At 55.3% G+C, this 25,348-nt stretch overlaps 2 protein-coding genes across 2 annotated transcripts; one reads left to right on the top strand and one right to left on the bottom strand.

The window, feature by feature from the left end:
* Nucleotides 1-965: 965 nt before the first annotated feature.
* sudA (Chromosome segregation protein sudA) lies at nucleotides 966-6,700 on the top strand (the record flags this gene model as incomplete). The annotated part of the gene is made up of 5 exons (XM_032034178.2): nucleotides 966-1,003; nucleotides 1,062-4,327; nucleotides 4,380-4,660; nucleotides 5,119-5,135; nucleotides 5,194-6,700. The coding sequence occupies 5 exons, from the start codon at nucleotides 966-968 to the stop codon at nucleotides 6,698-6,700; spliced, it is 5,109 nt and encodes a 1,702-aa protein (XP_031886560.2).
* Nucleotides 6,701-9,040: 2,340 nt separating this feature from the next.
* pma-1-0 (Plasma membrane ATPase) lies at nucleotides 9,041-12,395 on the bottom strand (the record flags this gene model as incomplete). Its single annotated transcript, XM_032034182.1, has 5 exons — nucleotides 9,041-9,667; nucleotides 9,723-11,441; nucleotides 11,530-11,753; nucleotides 11,853-12,151; nucleotides 12,214-12,395. The coding sequence occupies 5 exons, from the start codon at nucleotides 12,393-12,395 to the stop codon at nucleotides 9,041-9,043; spliced, it is 3,051 nt and encodes a 1,016-aa protein (XP_031886710.1).
* Nucleotides 12,396-25,348: the final 12,953 nt, after the last annotated feature.

Raw genomic sequence — 25,348 nt, forward strand, 5'->3', positions numbered from 1 at the left:
TCCATCACCCACCGGCTGCAATCCACCCTGCTCTGGTAATGTCTGTCTCGGGGAGAATGGTGGCAGGTATTCCTCTGACGAGTCTCTGGTATTTAAGCGGAGATTCGCGGACATATCTGCCGGAGTCAGTCATCCCAATGCGACGAGCACTATGGTCGGCGCGTCCGACTCGGACCGCAGTTTCAACCACCAACTGACGAATTCTCAAGCCCCTAGTCTGGCCATTTCAAGGTTCATACGACCACGAGCGCCGTGTTCCAGTGGCTAGGTAAGGTAGTTTACAATCAGGCTGAGCCAACGAACGACCGAACGGCCGCAGCCGCGTCAAAGGTCAGCCAAAGCCGTGGATAAGCTTAGAGAACAACCAGACGAATTTGAATTTGCCAAGATGGAGTCAGCGTGCCCGCGAATGACGGGGTTTTCCTCTCTTCAGGTTACCGAGAGAGGAAAAGCAGGGAGCAGCAGCCAAAACAAGCCGTCTCGGTACTTGAATACTGCCAATAGAAAAAAAAAGCCGTTGTCAAATCCGACTCAAAGAAAATCCCATCTGCGGCTCTTGAGCCACTAGTAGGCAGTGGTTATTAGGCTCCTTAAGCGGGACGGGATGAGCGTCATGCAACCGTCTGGCCGGGACGTTGACATGGCCGATTAATATACAAACCCGGGGTAGAGTCACAGTATATGCACTGTCTAGCACGGGTTCCGCACTGTCCACTCAAGCCGGGCACTTGTTCCTCAGGCACGCGCCACCTGCCAAATGAGCGCACCCCAGATTCGACGCGCCTCCATCTCACGTCGAGGGTATCGCGGTTCCCGTCCCAGACGCGTCAATCCCCACCATCACCAACAACCCGTCGCAGCTCCTGGGCAAACCGATGAAAATCTTGCGCGACGCTTGATCAAGCCCGTCAGCGACTTCAACCGCGCAATCTCGCTGCTCTTGAGGCCGCACCCTCTCCGCAACCATGTACATTAAACAGATTATCATCCAGGGCTTCAAGAGGTTTGTGCGCCCCTTGCGACAACAATCGCCCAACCTCACCCCGCTGACCCGATCGCAGCTACAAGGACCAGACCGTCATCGAGCCCTTCTCCCCCGGCACGAACGTCATCGTCGGTCGCAATGGATCCGGCAAGAGTAACTTCTTCGCTGCGATCCGCTTCGTCCTCAGCGATGCCTATACCCAGATGACCCGCGAAGAGCGGCAGGCCCTGCTGCACGAAGGTTCCGGATCCGCCGTCATGTCGGCCTACGTCGAGATCATTTTCGACAACAGTGACGAGCGCTTCCACGGCGGAGGCAAAGAGGTCATTCTGCGCCGCACCATCGGAACCAAGAAGGACGAGTACTCAGTCGATCGCAAAGTCGTTACAAAGACCGACGTCATCAACCTTCTCGAGGCAGCAGGCTTCTCGAGGTCGAATCCTTACTACATTGTCCCTCAGGGTCGCGTCACGGCGTTGACGAACATGAAGGAGTCCGACAGACTCACATTGTTGAAGGAGGTTGCGGGTACTCAGGTCTACGAAGCGCGTCGAACCGAGTCGCTGAAGATCATGAACGAAACGAACAACAAGAGAGAAAAGATTGACGAGCTTTTGGGTTACATCAAGGAGCGCCTGGTTGAGCTGGAGGAAGAGAAGGAAGAACTTCGAGGCTTTCAAGACAAGGATCGCGAGCGCAGGTGTCTCGAGTATGCGCTTTACTACCAGGAGCAGCAGCAAATTCAGGAACAACTTGACCGCATCGAAAACATTCGTCAGAATGGTCTAGAAAACACCGATTCAATTCGATCAGAACTGAAGGAGGCGGAAAAGCTTGTCACCAAGTTTGAGGCCGAAATTCACAAGCTGAGGAAAGAGATGGATATGGCCAAGGTCGAGCGCCGCCAACTCGAGGAGGATCGTCGTGAAACGGCAAAGGCCAAGGCGAAGGCAGAGCTGAAAGTCAAGACGTTATCTGACGGACAGTCAGCGGCTGTTCAAGCCCAGCAGCAACACGAGGCTGACCTCGCAGCAACCATCGAGGAGATCTCCGCGAAGAAGCAGGAACTCAACAGCATCGTCCCGGAGTTCATCAGACGAAAGGCCCAGGAATCGGAGAAGAAGCAGCAGCTGGACACTGCCGAAGCTGCACGGAACCGTCTGTTCACCAAGCAAAGCCGTGGATCCCAATTTAAGAACAAGGGCGAGCGTGATAAGTACTTGCGAGCCGAAATCGAGGATCTCCACTCCAGACTCATGAGCCACAAGGCGAACAAGATGGAGGCCGACGAGGATGTCACCAGAACCGAGAACGCCATCAAGCAACTAGAAAGTGAGGTTGCCAATCTCAGAGAGCAGCTGCAGAACTTCAATGGAACTCGCCACGAGCTTGCAGAGGAAGAGCATAAAGCGAGGGAGATTCTGGACAAGCTCGACGATGAGAGGAAGGCGCTAGTCCGTCAGGAGGAGAAGCTCGACACCGTTCTGTCGGATGCGCGACAGGAGAGGGAGCGCGCAGACCGCGAGCTTAGCACGATGATGGACAGAGACACCGCTCAGGGTCTTGCTACCATCCGTCGACTGAAGGCCACCGAGGACCTCCCTGGTGCCTACGGGACGATGGCTGAGCTGCTTGAGGTCAGCGACACCTACCGACTTCCCGTCGAGCAGATTGCCGGCAACAGCTTGTTCCACTACATTGTGGACACCGACCAAACGGCGACATACTTGACGAACCACCTGCGCTCGTCATACGGCGGTAGGCTCACATTCATGCCACTCAACCGGCTTCACCCAAGGCACATCAACATGCCAAGATCTTCAGACGGTATCGTCCCTCTCTTGAGCAAGATCAACTACGATCCCACATTCGAGAAGGCATTCCAGCAAGTATTCGGCAAGGTCGTCGTGTGCCCGAACCTGAGCATAGGAGGCCAGTACGCGAGGAGTCACGGCGTCGACGCTATTACCCTCGACGGTGACACGACCAACAAGAGAGGTGCCATGACTGGTGGATACATTGATCCCAGGCGATCTAGGCTCGAGGGAGTTCAGGCTGTCAGCAAGTGGCGCGATGAGTACGAACGTCTGCTTGAAAAAGCCAACGAGTTCAGGACTCTGATCGAGCAGAAGGATCAAGAAATCACCCGCGCCTTGGGTGACGTCCAGAAGGCTGCGCAGAAGCTGCGGCAACTGGAGGCCGGCTTTGATCCTTTGAAACACGAGCTGAACAACAAGAACTTCCAGCTTGAGCATGAGAAGAAGCGCTTGAGCGACGCCCTGAGACACCGCGAATCAGTCGAGCGGGACATGAGGGTGTTCACGGAGAGCCTGGCAGCTGATGAGGCTGAATTGGCGTCTGATTTCAAGAAGGCCCTCAGTAACGCTGAGGAGAAACAGCTGGTTGAGTTGGACGCTCAAGTGCAGAGGCTCCAGAAGGAATGGAACGATGCCAGCAAGAAGAGACGTGATGCCGAAAGTCGGAAGCAGATTCTCGAGACAGACATCAACCAGAACCTGCAGCTGCGTCTTGATCAGCTGAACAGCGCAGCTTTCGAGAACAACACTTCGTCTGGCGAGTCCGGCAGTCTTAAGGAGGCTCAGCGCGAACTCAAGAAGCTCCAGAAGGAGACCAAGGCAATCGAGGCCAAGATGCAAGAGATCGAGGCTAGAATTGAAGAACTTGGTTCAAAGCTCGACCGTCGGGAAGCCAAGAAGGCGGAACAGGAGGAGATCCGCGCCACGGTCGCCGCGAGGGAAGCCAAGCAGCGCGGTGCGATCGAAAAGAGCATGTCCAAAAAGGCTGTGTACACGGCGCAGGCTGCCGATGCCGCGAAGGCCATCAGAGACCTTGGCGTTCTGCCTGAAGAGGCCTTTGACAAGTACGAAAACATGGACCCGCGACAGATCGACACCAGGCTCAAGAAGGTCCGCAACGCGCTGAAGAAGTTCCAGCACGTCAACAAGAAGGCTTTCGAGCAGTACAACAGCTTTACTCAGCAACAGGATCAGCTTCTCAAGCGTCGCAAGGAACTCGATGCGTCTCAGGAGTCCATTGAGGAGCTCGTTGCCCACCTTGATCAACGTAAGGATGAGGCTATTGAGCGTACATTCAAGCAGGTGTCCCGCGAGTTTGCCACCATCTTCGAGAAGCTCGTGCCGGCCGGACACGGTCGCTTGGTTATTCAGCGCCGTACCGACCGTCGTGTGGACCCCGACGAGTCTGATGAAGAAGCTAGAGGCAGTGTCGAGAACTACACTGGTGTTGGTATCAGCGTGTCCTTCAACTCCAAGACTCTCGACGAGCAGCAGAGAATCCAGCAACTCAGTGGTGGTCAGAAGAGTAAGCCAGCCCTCATCCCTTTGCTGACCCAGTTACTAACTTGCCAATTCAGGTTTGTGTGCCTTGTGCCTCATCTTCGCCCTCCAGCAGACGGAGAGCAGTCCCATGGTCATCTTTGACGAAGTCGACGCCAACTTGGACGCGCAGTACCGTACCGCCGTCGCCAGCCTTCTCCAGTCCATCTCTCAGGACGCCGGCACGCAATTCATTTGCACCACTTTCCGTCCCGAGATCGTTCACGTCGCCGACAAGTGCTACGGTGTGACTTTCCACAGCAAGACGAGTTCCATCGACTGCGTTCCTACAGAGGAGGCCCTCAGCTTCGTCGAGGGCGTTGCCGCCGGCAAGTAGACTCTGGGTATTGGTGAAGTTGTATGTGGCACTGCTCGTAATATGGGTATGAGGAAGCCGGGCTCATCTGGGAAGTGATTGGGTCAACCGGGCATGGCGTTGCGGCGATTTGTGGTGGATGGTTGGCTGATTGATATCACAAGGCTTGTTTACCTTTGAGGAGTGTTCTCCTGGCTGCCATGTCAATGTGGCAGAATGACTTTGTCTTAGACTTGTGCTCGGTTCACGGCTTTATAACGACTTTTTACTGTCTCATTTGACGTCTCTCTGTGTCTTTTGCTGTGCCCCTGGGACGCGTCGCAACGGTCCATGTACTTCGGGGAGATGGGTGTGAAAACCACCAACTTCTAGGTGCTTCCTTTCCCATCCTAAGGATGAATTCGGCCACTCGGGCCGTTCTCTTGGCGCTTCCTTGTCCAACAAGCACAAGGGCATGACAGCAGACCATCTACATCAAGTTAGACGAATCGGATTGTATAATTAATGGGTAGTTTGTCAACTGACACTATTTGCAGTTCCCCAGCTCAGCATACCATGGCTTCTCTGGCGACACTTCCGAACGAGCTTCTAGACGCGAGTCTCCTCGAGATTCCCATCGCCGATCTCATCAGCCTTTCACAAACATGCCGGAATCTACGCTCAGTCTCTCTGCCCCTGGCTTATCGCGATGTTGTCATCACTTCGAACGCCTCAACCAATGATCGCCTACCAAGAATCACTTTGCTTCTTCGAACCGTCCTGGAAAGCCCTCACCTTACAAGACACATCAAAAGCGTGCGGCTGTTTACAGGAGGGTTGCGCCGTTATGACTATTTGGCCGACGAGCGGGCGCGGATCGTCACCAAATGGACCGGCCCTTCGCTTGTTGCCAGCGACATGAGCGACACGCTGGTCAGGAAAGCTGTCCACGAGATGCAATACTCGTGTGCTGCAGAATGGATCACGGCGATCTTCGATGGCGACCTTACCGCCGCCTCAGCACTGATCCTAGCGCAATGTGAACAGCTGGAGAGTCTGACGGTAGACAACGAATTCGTCCTGCTGGGAGCCAAGTGGCTGACGGCGGTCTTCCGCCATGGTCTGAAGAACGACACTCGCCCCCCGACGTTCGGCAACCTCACAAAGCTTGACGTCACCTGCTATTATAGGTGGGATGTTTCTCACTATTGGGATCAAATTCCGAAAGAGCTCGTCATGCTGTCCTTGTATCTGCCCAAGATCAAAAGTCTGCGTCTGGGGAGAGCTCCTCGCATCGAGGCCTGGGATGAAGACGCTCAACGCTTCGACGTCGCATGGCCGTTTCCTGCGCCTCCCGATGCGGCGAGTCTGACGAGCCTACGTCTCGATTGCTCGGTGGCAACTTTCAGCAGCATCGAAGCATTGCTAAAGCGAACACCGAGTCTCAGATCCCTCTACTTGGACAGCTTCATTCCCGAGTCGTATGTCCAGGATACAACCGTTCTGCGGCAAGCACTCCGTCATGTACGAAGCACGCTGCTGCGTTTGACAGTCAAATATAATATTAGCGACGAAGACTACCCCGACGCTGTCAACTTGGGCGTCTTAGTCAAGGGAAGATTCGACTCTCTGCGGGACCTCGAGGTGCTAGAGGAGCTGAATATCTCTCTGTGTGTCTTCTACGGCCAGGACAGAGACTTAGAAGCGCTGCCGCCACTGTCACAGGCTTTGCCCCCGAAGCTCAAGCGCCTCACTGTCAACGACAGTTTGTGGGGCTTCGTCACCTTTGAAGAATGCCCGAGCCAGGTCCACGTGCCGCTGCTGGGAGCGTTCCTGGGCGGCGGCTGGAAAACTGGGACTCCGGAGCTGCAGGAGTTTGCGTTGGACGCGGGAAGGATACGCGATGAATATGGTGGCGAGTTCGCGCGCGGCATGCGGAGACTGCGCAATGTTTGCGAGGAACAAGGGCTGAAGTGTAGTCTTCCTGGCCACATCGATCTTGATAGTGACGAGGAGGAGGAGGAGGAGGAGGGCGACGATGTTTCTTTGTCTGAATGGATATAATTCTTCGTCTCCTCATTGCTTCCCTCTGGGCTGTTGAGAGGAAGTTGGCGATTGGCAGCACGCCGTTCAAGCCTTAACGGTTGAAGAATCTTCACTTCATTCATCAAGAACTCTGGCTAGATGGCTCCATAGCATCTAGCGAACATATACACTTGCCATGACAGCCTCTTGGAGTGGCCTCGATCAAGATTCCAGACCAAATCGAAGCCCATTTCGCGAGGACAGAAAGCACTCTGGTTCCATTGACCTGCTCATGTTGTGGGACAGTGGCGACTAGATGCTGATTCATGAAATAGTAGGGGGGCACCTGCATCACTGTCCTTTCCTCAATGAGAATGCAGTCGGTCAGACAGAGGTAACGCAAAGAGTAAGTATACTATCACAATTCTTCCACTGACAAAAAACCTACCAAACCCTTGGCCTGCAGGCGGGAGAATCCTGTAAAATTCGTCTATGTTACATACAGGATAATTGTGAACACATCCGAGTGAATGAATGAGGATTAATGATCATCAAGGTATGTTCAGTGAGATGATATGCTGGTTCTAAGCTCGAAGATTTAGATAGCCAAGACCCATTTTATTGCGGGCGATGAGAAGGGGCCAAGGACATCAAGAATGCACCTAAACTCATCGAAAAGTTGCGTAGCTAGCGGGCAAGAAACCTGCGTAAATGATCTTGAAACATGAAGTCGATTGTGGACGCAGAAGAAACAAGTGCACTGTGGGCGCCATCATCGGGACCTCACATGCGGTGCAGGATACCGCCACAGCATCCAATCTCCCCATTACCTCAAATGGCAAATTCTCAGATGTTTCGACGGCAAGGGATATCCCATGAACACAGTAGTCCGCCGGCCAGAGTCCCGCGAACGCCTCCAACACGGAAAACCACAGGAGACACCGTGGCGATACGAGAGGTCCCTCGCACAGCCTGAACGTCAGCACCGGAGAGGGGCGGATCTCCAAACAACCCTCCAGGGATCCACGAGGTTGTCAACGTCTCTGACCACGAACATGGATTCAGGTTCCTCCCAGAATCCTCAACGAAAAAAAACGTCCATCCTTTTCCGCTTCCAAAGCACGCAATATGCCGTTCTCGGGCACAGTGTTCGTTCGGTCCCGACTCGTCGACACCGATTGGCCGTGAAGGGTGTGTGAACGACGAACCGCCGTGATTCCTTCCCGTCCTTCACGTATTCCCTTCTCCAAGCGCCGTGTTCAACACGAGGGCAAGGGGTAAAAAGAGAAGTCCCAAATCTCAAATTCCATAACGCATACACCGGACTTTCCGAGAGACCAAAGCACTGCATACGCTACACAACACGACACACACCTGCTTTTCGCGACGTTGAGAATCCCGGGAAACTTGCTCTTCCCACGAAATATCGTCATCATCCGTCCCTTCCCACCCCCCCCTCCGAAAGAATTTCTGTACGAGACGGACCAACACTGACCACCCCGAGATCCGCACCTCCCCAGAGGCAGAATGCTCGACTCGTCCAACACCTCCTGAGCGAGGTCGGGGCCAGGCGGATGTCGGCGGAGGCGAAATTGCTGACTGCGATGGGGGGCGGGATGGTGGGAACTCGGGCCAACTCGACTACTCCTTCAAACTTCGGCCGGAGGAAGACGAGTAGCGGAGTGGGAAGGGAAAAAAACTGCCCAACGCATGAAAGGTCCGGGAGCCCACCCACGCACGACTTGCAAAACAGCCGGAGTTGCGAATCATGTGACGAGAGATAAGCGCGGCGAACCAGCCAACTGGAGTTTGCCCGAGAGAAGGAGACTTCCGGGAGTGTTCGTAAGCTTTTGGGGACAGGGCGGAAAGACCAGACAATGCCTCGCCGGTCCCGCCCAGCTTTTTCCGTGTTGTTTGAGACCAATCCGAAGAGAGAAACGTTCCAAACTATGTGAAGTTGGTTGCTTTTCTGTTAGTTTGGGAACATCAATTGTCAAGTCACAATTCACGATGCGAGAAAAGGTATGTTTGTTTAGAACATAGAAAAATTTGATTCGATTATCCGACCGACCCGACCAACGCCAGAACAATGGTCTTTTGTTACAATTAGAAAAAATCGGGGGCCATTAGTGACAGTTGTGATGTACGCAGTATTACCGAAAGCGCGTCATCTAGTAAACCCCCTTTCCACCCCTTTGAACCTTTTCTTCTTCTTCTCTCTATGATGTGACGAAAAAGATGTGTTTTTTTTAAACCCAAGTTAAAAGAAAAAAGTAATTTGCAGAATGCTGTGGTTGGGAAAAAGACGCTCTTGCTGAAGTCATGTCTCTTTTCGCACGCTCTTCTGACGCTTGACTCTAGTTTGCGAGATCATGCGGTTTAACCCTCCTCGACAACGGTGCGGTTGGCAATGTAGAACCTCTCGCCCTTGTCGTCCTTCTCGTGCTCGAGGGCGACCTTGCTCAGCTGAGTGAGGACGTTCTCGATCATGGTGTCGGTGACGCTGCGCTTCTTGCGGCCCATGTCGTTGAGGCTCTGCATGTTGGTCATGATGTAGTAGACCAGGGCCATGACGATGGTGACGGCGACGGAGTAGACGAAGACGACGCAGACGGTGACGAAGTCGGTGCGGCCGTTGTCGGACAGGAAGCGGTTGAGCGACGGCGGGGAGGCGGGCTCGCCGCGGCCGCCGGAGAACCAGCCGAAGACGCAGAAGAGGATGGCGAGGACGTCGACGGCGGCGATGGCACCGATGAGCTGGAACGAGGGGAAGGTCTCGAAGCCGCGGGTGACGAAGATGAGCCAGTTCTGGGTCAGGGTGATCTCGAGGAAGAGGATCTCCTGGATGGAGCCGTACTCGTGGATGACACCGCCGTCGGTGAGGTACATGGTGCCGCGGAGGACCCAGGTACCGCCGGCAAGGAGGGCACCGAGGACGATGGAAATGATCCAGATCTTGGGCAGCTGCCACTCGACGGGACGCTTCTCGAAGTGGGCATTGTCGTACTGTAGTCATGTTAGATACTGAAAGGTAGTGTGAGAATGAGCAAAGTGAACTTACAGCAACGGCGATGGTGGCCAAATCGGCGAAGAGGGCGAGGAAGACAATGAGGTCGGCGCGAACAGTCTCGTTGATGATGATCATGGAGGAGACGAGGTAGATCTCAAGATGCAAGCAAAGAGCGATACGGTACTGAATGTAGGCCTTCATGCGCTGGAAAATCTGGCGAGAGAGCTTGATGGCGGAAACAATGGTGGAGAGACCGGGGGCGAGGAAGACGATATCAGCAGCAGCCTGGGCAGCCTCGGTGGCACCCTCAACAGCAATACCGCAGTCGGACTTCTTCAGGGAGGGGGCATCGTTAACACCGTCACCAGTCATGGCAGTCAAGTGACCACGCTGCTGAAGCATCTCGACGACCTGGTACTTGTGCTCGGGGAAAACCTCAGCGAAACCATCGGCGCGCTCGCAAAGATCGTGGATGGAAGTGCCGGCCATGTCGGAGTGGAGGAGCTTGTCGGAGTTGTAGACCTTGGTACCGAGCTGGAGCATGCGGCAGGTTTCGACAGCGATAGCGTGGGCATCACCAGTAAGCATCTTAACCTGAAGACCGAGAGCCTGGGCCTCGAGAATGGTCTGGCCGGTGTCGGAACGAGGGGGGTCGAAGAGGGACAGCATGCCGAGCATCTCCCAGGGGCCATCCTCCTCCTTGACGGCGACGGCGAGGGAACGGAAACCACGGCGGGCGAACTCAGCGGCCTTCTCCTTGAAGAGAGCGGATTGCTCCTCGGTGCAGTCGGTGAGAGCGAGGACGGCCTTGGGGGCACCCTTGGCGCAGGTGTAGCGGACTCCACGGTGGGTGGCGATGGTGGTGATGCGCTTGGAGACGGGGTCGAAGGGAGTGAACTTCTCGGTCTTCCAGCCGTCGGCGATGAGCTCCTTGGCCTTCGGGTAGCGCTTGAGGGTGAGGACGGTGATCTTGTCGATGGGGTCGAGGGCCTTGATGTTGTGGGAAGAAGCGAGAGCTGCGACGGCCATCATCCAGTTGATGTCAACACCCTCCATGACGAAAGGCTCGCGGACAGAAAGCTGGTTGGCAGTGAGGGTACCGGTCTTGTCAGAGCAGAGAATGTCGACACCAGCGAGGGACTCGATGGCGGTGAGCTTCTGGACGATAGCCTTCTCCTCGGCGAGGTAGGCGGCACCGACGGCGAGAGTAGTGGTGGTAACGCAGGGCAGACCGATGGGGACACCGATGATGAGGAGAATGAGAGCGTAGTGGAGCAGGTTGACGGAAGAGCCCTCCTCGGAGACCTCGATGTTGCGGTAGAAACCACCAACCCAGGAAGCGAGGATGAAGATGACGACGAGAACGAGGAGCGTAGTACCGATAGAGTCCATGACAGCCTTGAAGTGGCCCTGGTCCTGGGCACCCTGAACGAGAGAGGCGGTCTTTCCGACGAAGGAAGCCTGGGCGCCGTGGGTGACGATACAGTAGGCCTTGCCGCGCTTGCAACCGGTGGTGTAGTAGACGGTGTCGGTCATGAACTTGTCGACGGCGAGAGACTCACCAGTCATGGCAGACTGGTCGACGGCGATGATGGCGTGGCCGAGCTGGGGAGTTCCCTCCTCGCCGTCCTCGTCGAACTTCTCACGGTTGGGAGACATGACATCCTGGGCCTCGAGTTCGGCCTTGTAGGCGGAGTATCCGGCGGGGTTCTCATAGTCGCAAATCAGACGGGCATCGGCGGGGACGACGTGGCCTTCCTCAACGACGATCTGAGAAGTTCTGTGTCAGCCAAATTGACTTTGTCGCGAACCAGAACCGCGGGGCGCGGAAGGGCTGGCTGGTGATGAGATGACTTACAATGTCACCGGGCACGAGCTCACGGGCGCGGATCTCCTCTTCTCTTCCCTGGCGAATGACAAGCGCCTTCATGGCAATGTCACCCTTCAAGCTGGCGACGACGTCGGCAGCCTGCTTCTCCTGGTACCAACCGACAGCGGCGTTGAGCAACAGGATTGCCACAATCAAACCGGCGTCGAGCCAATCTTGCAGAGCAAAGGCGAGGATGGCAGCAACCTCCATAACTGCATTGGACAATTAGCCTTTGGTCGGGGATGTTTCATGCAGTCATGCCAGGCTATGAAAGTCGGGCGTGGCCACGGCGTCTTGGGGGAGCAGCTTACCGTAGAGAATGGGACCACGGAAGAAACCAACAAACTTGAGGAACATGTTCTCCTTCTCGGTGGAGAGCTCGTTCCAGCCAGTGTATTTCCTGCGACGCTCGACTTCCATCGGGTCAAGACCGGTCTTCATGTCGGTGTTGAGCCAGTCGGCAGGCGTGACGAAGGCGCTCTGGCCGCTGGTACCGTCGGCCTTCTTCTTCCAGAACATCCATGACGGGTGGCTTGCTGAGGCGCCAGAATCCTCAATCTCCTCAACTTCCGCATTGGGATCACGGTATGTGTCGATGTAGCGGACGAGACTGTTGCGGGTTGAGTTAGTGATGCTGCAGTTGAGAGAGCCAATGGGTGGTGTAAGACGTACGACTTGTATTCTTCGTTAGAACCACTTTCACCCTGAGCACCCTCAACCCGGTTGTTCCTTTGGCGTTCCTGGAGGAAGTTGCCCGTTTCCAGGTCTTGGTCGTCCTCCTCGGTGCTAATGGCCGTAGGGTAGTGCTTGTTGCCACCCTTGCCGATTAGACCGGCCATTTTGAAGGGAGCCATGGTGACGAGGGATTACAGTCCAGCTGTAGCCAACACGAGCCAACTAGCCAACAAGAGTACGCAAGCAGGACAGGTCGAGATTGAGGGCAGGAGGGGTTCAAAGAAGGGGGGGAAGGAGTGACGGAAGGGTGAAGAGGTGAAAAGGCTGAGTTAGGAAGACATGATTCACGGTGGGAGGAAGGGCATATTATATTATCTGTCAAACGGCGAGGCCGGACGGGGTGAGTGGGTGAGGACTTCCGCGGATGCGCACAAAAAAAGAAGAAGATGGGACCAAGGTATGCCGGGAAGGCAGACTGAGCATAACTCGCGGCAAGCACAGGACTGACGGCACACACACACTCGCGTATGAGTGTGTATGTACACGAGTAGAGGCCAGCCCAGATGGAGGCAAGGCAAGGCGGCCAGACTCCAGCCAGAGACACGAGAGATACCGCGGCGGCGTGTGAGCAAGGGACCGGCGTGTAGCTGCGTACCCCGTCTTGCTCGGATCAACGCCAAGAAGTTGCAAGCATCAAAACAGATGCGGGTGAGGGAAAACTCCACACACTGTGACCGGGCGACATCGATGCTATTTCGAGCAATCAGCGACGACGGGACAGCAGCATAGTGAGTAGCAGCCACCAGCAGCACGCAGTACGTATAGACAGAACGGCAGAAGATGGGACGGTGTGAAGGGTGAGAGAGACAGAGCAGGACTGCGTACAAGGTAGCGGTCCCTTCACAGTACGAGCTTGGTGCCATCCACCACGGCAGAAGAGAGGAACCGCCGGGCAAGGAAGAGCGAGGTAAAGGCGAGGCAAGGCAAGGCAAGGCAAGCAATAGCCGACCTGCTTCTTTGGAAGAGATGGCCAATTCTAGCGCAAATTTGCCAGGCCCCATTAGACGGGCCGACCTATCAAGACAGAGACAACTCACTGTCTCATCTGCCAGGATGTGAGGATGCGGTCCTGACAACAAGGGGAAGCCAGCTTGAGTCGTGCGTTTCGAGGAAGAACTCTGAAGTGACTTGACGATGTGCGGGAAGAGAGCGTGGAGTTGTGGGTAGTGTGTTGGTCTCTGAGTACGGGAAATAAAATGCCTCAGTGGTAGTATGAGTGTACCTTGAACGGGTAAGGGCCCTTTCAATTCAATGAAAGAAACAGTGGGAGGAGCCTGGAGCCGAGCCTGGAGCCAGCCAGCCAGCCGGCCGGCCCAGCAATAGCGAGAGAGCGAGAGAGGAGGAGACCAGGCATATGGAGTACGGTATGGGAGAGTATGGAGAAGAAAAAAAAGAGGAGGACTTGACACAGACACAACTCCGAGATTTCGTCGAACAAGTGTGGTATTGGATCCGTACCTCGACACGGGCCAACCCCCCGCGCAAGTGGTCGTTGAAAAGAACAAAAAGACTCCAGTCTTTCATCGAGAGCCCCCGTTGTTGCTACGAAGAAGACTACGTACTAGGCCAGGTTGAGCGCGGACCCGGACACACCCCCCTGGGTCAAGGACATGTTCCGTGGAGAGAAGAGACGTTTGACCATCTGGGACCTGGTCCCCTCCACCCATGGCCGCCCCCCATGGCCGCTTCCACCCTCCCACTCCCTCGTCCGGCCCCTTGGACGCGACAGTTTCAGCTCCGAAACCCACGTCACGTGACGCTTATCTTGGTGCAGAATTGCTGGACCACTCACTTTTGACTAGTCACCACTGCCTATGGAGCGTCCGTCCAGAAGGTACGTACTGTTTCTGCGGTGGATATGGAGGCGTTCAGCAGAATGGAGACACACAATGGGGGGCAATGGAGACATGGATTTGCATCTTGCTGCTGCATCTGCATCCATCTGCACTTGCAGGCATGCACTGCACATCTCATGTCCGTACAACTTCCGCCGCCAGCAGGTCTGCTTGCTGCCAGTACAGTGCCCGTCCGCACGTATCAACTCGGAAGGATGCACACCAGGATCTCCTCTCCTCAGCAGAGGGAAAAAAAACAGAGCCTCTGCTGCCAAGCCCTGAATTGTCATGTCCACGTCTTGCCGTAGAACGCGGCCACACATCCTCTTGGCCCTGAGAGGCGTGCCAAGAAATGCCCAACCCCGGAATAGAGCGCGGCGGCGAAAAGAAGAGACACTTATCCAGTGTCTCACTCGAGAGGTGTCGTCTGCCATCTACCGCGTCTCGACGTCAAACTACACGGCCATGTCCCGCGTCACACAAGTCAAGACAAGGTCGTCGGTATAGATAGCAACAGTCCATGGCCATGCAGGGTTGCAGCAGGAAGCCCGAGCTCATCGCCAAGTCTTTCCTTGGAAACACTCCTGCCTCTCACTCAGTCTTTTCTGAGCGTCTTTTTGCGGTCGACGATCTGCCTGGGTCTTGGCTGAGGCTGTCGAGCCTGTACAGCCGTAACTCTCTGATGCTGCTGATGCTGCTGCTGCTGCCGCCACTGTCACTGCCACTCTCCCACCGACTGCCGTCGTTTCTCGCTAGGCCCGTAGTCATGTTTAACCCAAAATTCCTTAAACAACCCCGGGGAGAAACCTGCCAAGCCCTTTCCCCGGCCAGGCCAAAACCCATCTCGGATCAAGTGCGACTGCATCGTCAAACGGTTGGGTTTCCTGGAATAGCCAGCGCAGCAGAGCATATCGGCAATTTTAGCTCCAACGGCTGGCTTCTCCTCGTCCATCAATGCCCCATCCAAAATCGCCAATATGGGGGAGGAGCGCCTTGGATTCCTTGAAGGTCCCCGGGACGATGCCCGGTGTTCGGGGATTAGACGGGGTGCGCACTGAATCAGCGTTGAGAAACCGAGGAAACCTCCGCGCTGTGCAAAGCGGGCCAAGAAAGCAAGGCAGACTGCCAGCACTTGCGATTCTGTCATCGATCACCTCAGCTCGCGCTCGCCGCGGTAGCGTAATTCATGCATTGTTGGGGAAATTTCAACTAAGAAACTCATGTAAATGATTGAATGACTGATGGTTGATCAAGTGCCACATGGTCTATGCCCTTTACAGGTCGTCATGTTCATCATCCCGCCTTGTCACTTTTTTTTCCTTGGTTGTGTCCATTGGGGGTGCGTGGAAGCGCCGTACCTCAACTCGGCACGGAGAAGCGGGCATGGAAGTCGGAGGCGAGATTTGACGATGGATAATGGATGAAGGCTGTTTGGGTGCTTTGGGAGTGGCGAGCGAGCGAGTGAGCGAGCAGGCAAGGCAAGCAACGACAACGACTAGTGAACAGCGAACAGCATATCGGCCGGGCCGTTCACGGCGTACACCGTGTCAACGGCCACCTTGAACGGAACAAATTGTGCATCTAGTCAGTGAAAAAGTGAAAAGAGACCACCGACTGACGAGAAAGACGCCGACGTGGCATATGCGCGGGTTTGGCGAGCGTCATCTCGGCGCCGCGACACGAGCACAGCTCTGCTCTGCAAGGGCTCCGTTGGGTGATCCTGCAAATCTGTCGTAATTGAACCACCATAAGAAAGTCGCGCTCACTCCGCCATGCACAACTTGGCACAGTGAGAAAAGGCGAGATAGCGCGGCGGGAGCGACAACGGCGACTCGAGGCGACTCGACTCAGGGCACAAGGAAGCTGGCATCGTAGGGGAGACCGTTCGCGCTGCATTGCTGGGCTTCATGGACGGCGCCAAGGTAATGCCTGTCACGATAAGGGAGCGGCAGGCCGAAAGGAGAAAGGGAGCTCCTGGGCCAGAGCTAACGAGGAGGGTCCTTGCTGTGGACAGGCCCCCTGCAGAGCCCCAGGGAACCCACCACGATCCCCATCAATCCCCCCCTCGATCGAGCAGGGGGCATGGAGCTTTCAGTGCCGTGGGGTTGACGTGCTGCGAGTGGCGCGCAGGCTAAGGGTTATGGATGGAATGGGTGGGTGGGCATACATACGGGTTCTGCATGTAGTGTATGTTTCCTGAGCAGCCAGTCAGGATCCTGCCATTTCGTCCGACCTCGCAGCGGGAGAAGAAGTGAGGCAGAGACAGACAGACAGACATAGTTGAGGGCTGTGAAGAGATTTGATGTGCTGGACCTGCATGCTATCTGAGTTGGAGGGTGGGAGAGTTGGCGGTGGTCGTCATGGCTTTGAGGCGCGGACGTTGGAAGTTGGGAGGATACGATACAGATGATGTGTGTGCGTCTGTGGTGCATGTTCCTTTTTTCTTTCTCTCTTTCTCTTTTCCTGCACAGGAGGAGTGCGAGAGGATGAGCCACGGGCTGAGCACGACAAGTCTTATGTCTGAGTTGTGAGTTGTACAGCCAATCTTTGCCAGAGTCGGTATCAGAGGACACGACACGGGAGAACAGACACGATGACAGCCCGGACGAGCTTCAGCCAAGGCCAGGGCCAAGAGAGACAGGCAGTCGGGGATTCGCCCCAAGGCGAACCTGGAACAAGCAATCCCATCCATCCATTGTTCGGTGAAAGTCCCGCAGACTCGGTGCAGGAGCCGTGTGGGCGGCGTGGGATGGGCCAAAGATGGGGGTTCGGTGGGAAAAAAGAAGGGAACGCGCGAGCAAACACGGCAATTTTGCGGACCTGCAAAATGCTTGCCTCTGCCTGCCAATGCCATGGAACTCATGGAGTAGCTTGCTTGTCTTTTTTTGCGTCGCGTCGTTTTAACGGTTCTGTTGGGGCGCGAAGTGTCGATGTCTTGCAGGGATGAGCCACGCATTGTCGGTACTTGTTGGTTCTTCAACTCTTCAAAAAAAAAATTTTTCTTCTCATGTCCTCTCACTGCGACTGCGACTGCCTTGCGTTGCGTTGCGTTGCGTTGCGTGGGATTGTCTTGGTCGAGTTGAAACAGTTGGAGAGATCAAACAACCAGGGAAGAGACGAATGGGGGCCATCGTCCAGGGATGGTAGAAGCTTTTGGACAAGACCGACCCTCGCGTCGCACGACTGGGATGTCTTCGGAAACAACCGGTGTGCTGAGTGTGAGTGTGCTTGCTTGGTGGTGCGTGCGTCGAGTGAGTGCTTGCTGCGGCTTGAACATAAAAAAAAATGAAATAAAAAAAATAAAAATTATTCATGTTCGCTGCTAGCTCGGTGTAGGATTAGGGAAATTTCTTCCATCATCAAGCGCGAATCGCTGGATTATTTTACCGAGGCTGGGGAGGCATGTGTTGGATCTATACCCGTGACTATCCCCGTCCCCCGTTCCCCGTCTTTCCGTGTATTGGCAGCATCTCAATCTCGCTCTCGTGCTCTGCCGCCCCTCACATCGTGGGTTCGCGCCTCCATCGCCCTCGTGAGCGCTGAGCCATCGCTCACAAAAGCGAGATAAGCAAGCCGCTTCTTCTCCGCCCCAGGCTGTCGTCGGCCATCCCATCTCAAGGGGCCCCCAAGTGAGGTTTAGCTCTGGGGCTTTCGCCATTGAGGAGCCCTTTCCTCGCCAGGGGAAATCGGGAAATGACATGGAATCTGGCATTGAATCCCGCTCCGAGCAGCCTCGGAAAGCATATCGCCAATGGGGCTTCACGTCATTGTCATTACCGGGAAAGCAGAGTTGGCCCAGCGTTGAAGTAAAAAGTGGCACCTTGGCACCGCTTCGCGAGAGAGAGCACGCAGAGACAACAGGTTGTCATTACGCGGTATCCCGCCCGCTTTCCAAGCCCAGCAAAAGAAAGGCGGTACAGCCTCGATTGGGCCAAGGCCGGTCTCCGTAAGTCTCCAAAGAGTCAAATTGATGGTGGGGGATCGGAGAGAAAGAGGGAATTCGGCTGGCTGGCCTGCAAGTGCTGCTGCAGCTGCTGCAAGGGCAGCTCACATCTCACAATTACGCAACTGCTAGTTCCTCCTCCTCCTCCTCCAACTTGCTGCTGCTGCACCTGCATGGGGGGTTTGGCTCATTGGAACTTGGGGATCATTGGGAAGTGCAGGGCATCGAGGCTTAGCTTTTTTAGCTTCCCAATGTCCCAGTCCTCCCACACGTCCCAAGCATCGGCCAGAGTTGTATCCGCGTACCGGTGGGTGTGCTGTGTAGTGTGCGCACGAATAAATGTGTGTTGTGAAAGACGCCGTGGTGGATGGTGGTCATCTCACCCTCACGCACCTATCGTGAACCGTCATCATCATCGGCAAAGCATCCACGTCCACGGGCCATATGGCCCATGCCCTTATCGTCATTCCTGAAGCCAATTGCCCTATCGAATCCCTCCCACCGCGGCCCCTCCACCCCTTTCCCCTCGATGGCGGACAGCAAGAAGACGAGGCTGCACGCGTGGGGACCTGCCGAGGCTCACTCTGACTGATAAGTTACCTAAAGCAAAGCTTCAACGGGGGACGGACGACGACAGTGGCACAGTGGCACCCGGGCTGGGGTTGAGATTCAGATGGGTCCCTGGGAAATTTCTTCGGTCGTTGGTTCAGGTTGAGCAAAAAGTCTTAGTCCTTTTCCTCTCATGTCCCGCCCGTCCAGTCCCCATTTACCAAATGGTCCCGCCGCCGCGGCCGCGCGCGCGATAAGACGCGCAGCAAAGACTCCATTCAGACACATAGAGTTACCTCACACGTCTTACCTAAACCCTTAACCCGAAAACGGGGTGTGGTCACTGTGGTGGTGGTGGTGGTGGTCGAGGTGGATGGGAAAGGGGAGCGAGGAGCGGGATCATCATCAGCAGCAGCAGCAACAACCTTTGGCTCTGCAGCGAACTCCAACGCACGGCGGATACTCGCGAGACGGGTTGGCAGTGCACTGTCACTCGGGTGTCCATCACCACCACCGCTACGTACTCAGCGCCGGTGCGCGTTCAAAAAGTTGGGTTGTCAATTGCAGCGCCAAGAGAACCGCCATCCCGCGAAGCCTGAGTAACGACAGACACACAGCCAATGCGTGTCCGTCAAACCGACAGCGACACTCGGCACTTGTGCCTTAGCCACAGTCGAAACGCAAGCTCTTTGTTGTCAGCCCAAGACAAGACATAATAAGGTGCGCATCCCGCAGAGCCAAGAACGACTACGCCACGTCAAACGCCAGCGCCAACCACCAACCACAGAGGAGTCAAGACGGCCGCCCGTCTCTCGCACCAGCAAGTGTCACGTCAAGTCAAACCAGCAGTGCGGGTGCGCCCGTGGACATGATGCCCGCCCTAGTACAGCCGATGTCTGCAGATCGGCCACTAAACGCGATGGCGTTTCCAGTGCCTGTGCCTGTGCCTGGCCTGTCTGCTTCTAGGGGCCTGCCGCCGCAACGCCACGCCAACCCGTCACGGAGAAAAGGCGGCGAGATACCTTAGACAAGAGACACGGGTGCTGTCGCGTGTGAGCGAGACAAGAGGAGAGACAGACACACGGCCGTCGTCGCCGCCTTAGTGCCGTGTCAAACCTGCCGTTCCTTCTGTCTGGTCTCGCCCGTCATCCATGATCCTGCCGCTGCGGCCCTGTCCCGTCTCCGTCGTCGTCGTCAATCCGTCAATCAAGAGCGGTCAAAGAGACAAGACGACACGCACAGGCATATCACGCACGCTACAACGTCGCGTTTCTCCATCACAGATCAAGCCCAGCCCAGCCCAGGCTGCCCAGCACACGCAGTGGTGATACATGGTCGTCTAATAGTGTGTATCGCGTTACCGTCGCAGTCGCAGCCGCGAGGACGACGTCGCTCACTTGTCGTTTGGGACCAGACCAAGCAACCCAAGAAACCCCCCGGGTCCTGTTCCTGTTCCTGCATGTCAGGGTTGCACCGAGCAGCTGTGCGGCGTCAAACGGTGCAACCCTCCACGTTCCCTCCCACGCCGGGCCCCTCCTCTCCTGGCACAGTGGCACGTCGAAAGCAGCCAAAAACCGCCCACCCCTCCATCGAGTCCCCTCGTCCAAACAGAACGAAAGGCCCGACCGCTTGCGGTAAGGGCCATTGGACGGCGGTTGGCAAGATCGGCTTCGACGTGGTAGCGCTACAATCTATCGTATCGAAGAGTATCCGTACCCGTCCCATCCATCAAGCAGCAGCCAGCGTAGTACCGGCTAGCAAGCAGCCTCCTGTGCCAAAAAAGACCTCAAATCCATCAGAGACAGACAAGTCAGAAGCGCAGACGGGAGACGTGTTCTGGAACTTGCCTCAGCTGCTGGTCTACCGGCGGTTCAGCTGAATTTCCGTCTTCTAATTTTATGCTAACGGAAATGCACGAGAGAAACGAATACCGCGTATGTGTGCTCGCTGCGTTGCATTTCCCCTGCCTGTCAAAACAATTGCGTGAACAGCTTCACTCTGACTGAAACGGGAGAGCTCGCCGAGCCTTGGAGGGGGCCTTTGCCATTTTCCAATTTGGGGCTTGGGGGTCCTGGGTCTGAGGCTTCTTCTTGTCTTCCTCACCAATCACGTCGAGTCGCGCGCCTCTTTTTGCTCTCGCTGCGTGTTCCCAGCCACTTTTTTCTCAACCTCCAAGACTTGGAGAGGCTCCGCTTTTCCGAGCGAAACCTCGTTTTCCCTCGTCTTTTTTGGTCTGGCTGTCGGTTTTTTTCTCCGCTTGGTCTCGGTCCAGCGTCTCTCTTAGCTTTGGTTGTGGGGTTGCGACGATGGGGCTAATGAATGAGATTGAGAGAGCCATTTTTACCGCACCCAGCCAGTGTCCGTCCTGCTGCTCTCGTTTCTCAGGTTCAGGTCCCAGGTCCAGAGGAGGAAGGGCGGAGGTCCCATCAGAGGTCCCTGAATATTGGCCAAATATTGGTCCAATGGTCTGGCCCGCATCCTGTGGGAAATTCGGCGCGCCGCCTCCACATCCAATGACACAAACGCGCCGTTTTCCCGAATGTCGTCAAGGTTGGCTTGGTTGACCGCGCAACACGACCCTGTTCACCACCTGCTGCTGCTGCTGCTGCTGCTGCTGCTGCTGCTGCTGCTGCTGCTGCCTCGGAGCTCCCTTTTTTTTTTTTTTTTGTGTCCGTCTATCTCGCCTCTCTTTCGCGCCGCTATTGCTAGGTATCGCCGCCGCAGCTGCTGCTTCTGCAAGGTTCGGATCTTGACCGCAGATTTCACCGCAGATTACGATTCACTACCACAGCATCGTCGGCCGCATTTCTTGCTAGGCATATTAGCGCGATGCCGGTTCATATTACTGAGCTCCATGGATCGTCACTGACGCGGCCCTCCTCGTCGTCCCCTTCCACTGCTGGCTGAAGCGGCACACAGTAGTGACAGGAGAGTCGGAGACAGAGCGGCTTGCTTGCTGGCTCGTCCGTCTCCAGTGTTTCCTCCTCCATTCCAGCTTGCCCAGCTCCAGTTTCCATATCTCCTCAGCTCCTCCTCCCAATTACTCTCTCCATCCGCTATTAGCTAACACGTTTCTTGGCTCTGCTCCAGAAAAAGAAACCAAAAGTCGGGTCCCCACGGGGGTGGACGTCTGGCATGCGGTCAATCCCTCTGCAACGATTCCCATTTGCTGCAGCGGATTTCTTGGCAGAGCGTGAGTCGGGTGCTGAATCAGTACAGGTCCCAGGCCGACGACAACTTGCGGCACGTATCGAAAAAAAAAAACTGACATCACACTTTTGTCGTCTGTCTTTTTTTGGGTGCAAACATGGCTCGTGCAGCGAAAGACGTGAAGAACTCAACCCCAATTGGCTTGACATGAAAAAAGTATGATTGGCGTGATCTCCCGCCCATCGACATTCCCGTCCGTCTCTGGCAGCCATGATCGACCGGCTCTCCTGCTGGCCAGTTTCCCTGCCCTGCCCCCTTCCTTCTCTTGCAACCACACTCAAACACCCCGTCTTCCCTGTGAGAGGTGCGTTGTCGTCTTCGAATGTCTTGGCGGGTGGTTCAGCAGGTCTCATAAGGCTGGTTGGTTTTGCGCGGCGTCCGCAGCGAGCGAAGCGGCGGCGGCGGCGGCTGCTGCGCCGTGTTCAAACGTCCCCAAATTCCCTTGCCCGTCCCATCCCATCCAACGGGATGCGCTGCCGGCGGGAGTTTTGCTTTTCTCTTGTCTGAACAACGCATTGTTCTTTGCGGCTCTGCCAAGAACAACCCAAGACACACGCACCCAAGCTTTGTTCCAATCGTCTTGGCCTGGTGTTGGCGATCGATGCCGAGCCCCAAGAGATGGTCCGTTTCTACCGCTCTTGGTCTTCGGGTAGATTTCCTGGGCTATGCTGAAGTTTCCCAAGACTTCTTTTGTGTAGTATCTGCCTGGTTGAAGCTTTCTTTCCCCCAAGGACTGCCGGAGCCAAGACGTTCGCTGCGAGGTTGAAGCCTGCCATCTGCATCTTTCAATGCGACCTCGGGTCGATGTCCCAAATTCTCTGCCTTGTGATATGCCTAAACGTAGTTTTCCCGTCTGCCTTGCGGACCGTGCCTCTCTATGTCCTGTTCCAGCGGAAATTCCCCGAATTCGTGGTCTGGAGAAGACCGGTGGGCGGCGGGGATGGATTGGTGGGATGTCGCCATATACCGCCGCCGGTCACATATCACCTTTTTCGCCACAGGTGTGCTAGTAGTCAGAGAAAAGACGTCGTGCGTTGGCGTGAGGTTGCTGATACGACGTCGGAGGTATGGGACAAGAATAGGACCAAGAAGGTGTCAACCGCATTGCAGATCTGGGGGAGATGGGGGCGCGGGGTGTTCTCGCCGTGTGTCAGCGACGACGACGACGGCACCCCCGGAGCACATCAAGCTGGAGAAGCCCTGCTCGACGTTGCGGCCGACGATGGTGAGGCGGTCCGGCAGTCAAAGCTTGTGTTCTTGGCGTAACTGTCGATGTAAGAGCCCCCTCGCGACCCTCGAAGGGTGAGTGTGAGACTGGCGATGGGCGTGTCCTCCTTCCGCATCTGGGTACCTGTCTTTGATGTTGTGCTGTCGCAGGCGGTTGCACTTGTTTCTTTGTCTGCTCTCTGTTGTGGTCTATTGTGGTCGTTGGTGAAGTTCATTGGGGGAATGTGAATCTGCGACGACGTACTCACTTGACGGCCTCGAGTGAGTGGCTCTGAGACTGTGGTGGCGGTTTTCGTGGTGTCAAGTCTGTCTTGACCACATCTCTGGAGAACGTGTAGAGAAATCGTGTTGCAAAGCTGTTCCACGCGATCATACTCTATTGTCGTCAACGTTTTGTGAAATCACCGAGCCAGAGCGTAGCTCCATCGTGAGCCATCATCTCACCCCATCGCTTCTCGTCCTTCTCCATTGCTTGACGGTCTGCATCATCAATCGCTTTGTTACACTAACTACAGTCTTCTTCATCGTCTTGCGTATCGGTGCGTATTCAAAGGGGCAACTTGAGAGAAGTGTTGTCGCTGCTGACTTGTTCTCTTAGTTCAATGTACAGTCAACCAAGCCAACGAGACGACACTTGATGGGGTTGAGTAGACGGAGCACCATATTCCATCCCGATTGTCTGCATGTGTGAGACATCGTTGAGATATTGACGTACAATGCAGCTGTCGTTGAATACTAACTCAATGGCCTTCTCAGAAAGCCTACTTGGTCCCGACCCAGGTTGACTTAGAACAGACAGTCGATGAATGTGCCGCCTCTGATTGCGGATAGGCGACGAAGTCTCCTCAATTGCCTTCAGTCTGTTACAGGACCAATGTCAGCTATGTATTGCTTGTTTCGGTACACATACTTACCTCGTTCCGCTCGACTCACTGACATACGCGAGCAGTGCCTGACTTCCGGTATCAGCATCACTTCTTTCATCGGCAAGGCTAGTGATTCACGCCAATGCCAGTACTTTCCGATCTCCAAACAGTCCTTGGCGCCTACGCGAGGCTGATTACAGCTATGTCAAAGGTTACGATGGTCTGCAGCTGTAGCTGCTATTGATCCGCCGACATTCCATGGAAAGAAACCCTTGACTGTCTCCTTCGCGTTTTGCAAAGCATAGCCGTCTTATCAACCTCTATACGTGTTCGTCCGGCGATAGCGCTGACTTCAAGGCAACGAATTCGTACACCTGAACGATAGTGTAGATGCGGACAACCTCGGAACACTGATGGGTGTGCACAGCTGTCTGTGATGGGCAGACTTCTTTCAGCGTGCCTGCTGAAGCCAAGCAATCTGACGTTCCTCCCACCACGTCTCCCTAAGGATTAGTGGGCGCGCTGATTAGACGGGTTTTACCTTGCCCTCACTCACATAGGCTATGTTTCATCAACATACGGCCGATGATGAATGGCGGTCGGCGTATGGCAACGGCTGCGACAGAAGGGCTTGCTCACAATGCCTATGAAGATCTAGGGCAACCGGAAATCCTGATAATCTGTCTGATGGGTACAAAGAATTGAGCCCAGAAGACAAGTAGGTCGTCATGAAATTGCGAGGACGTCTCCACGATGGTAAGATGATGTAAAATCACAGCGTCTCGTTCGTGGTGTGCCTGGACCCGGTCGGTGGAGTTCTCCTACGAGACGACTTCATTCGAAATGTGATTCTGTGGACTGGTTCATCTTTGACTATGGCGAACGAGCTTCTTGGGGCAGAAGAGCCGCAGCTCTGTCGATCAAGTCCTTGTTGGGCTTCCGCCTACGAGGTGACATTTCGGGGCGAGGCTTCATGAAGCCAAGGACATTGAGTCGCCTGACAGATTCTTCCAAAAGTCTTAGATCCCACAGGAAACGGTGTTCAAGGAGGTCCAACGTCGGAACAAGGCTGAGAGCCATCACTAGGAAGGCGCACTGGTGAGTTTCTTCGAACGGCTCACGGGCTGTCTTTCACCTTTCAATGTCCTCGAGAGTTAACTGGCAGTGAATATTGACGTTCTCGGGAGATACGTACGTTGCCAGAAGCTTGTTCGGCAAAAGTTTTGAGTCCGGGTCCTGTCAGGCGCTATCGGGACAGAACTTTGTGAGAGGTTGTGGTATTGAAGATCCGTCGCACTCTCGTAATGTTGATGATGATGTGGCGTGTCTCGTCTGTTATGTCAGTAGTCTGAGGGTCATCTGTGTTACCGATGACCCTGCCGGTAGTCGTCTTTGTAGAAGCAACGATGGCTTCCATAATGGACCAGTTGAGATGGACGCTT

Source organism: Colletotrichum fructicola (assembly GCF_000319635.2).
Source record: "Colletotrichum fructicola Nara gc5 chromosome Unknown KSG_Nara_v1_contig04, whole genome shotgun sequence".
Classification (NCBI taxonomy): domain Eukaryota; kingdom Fungi; phylum Ascomycota; class Sordariomycetes; order Glomerellales; family Glomerellaceae; genus Colletotrichum; species Colletotrichum fructicola.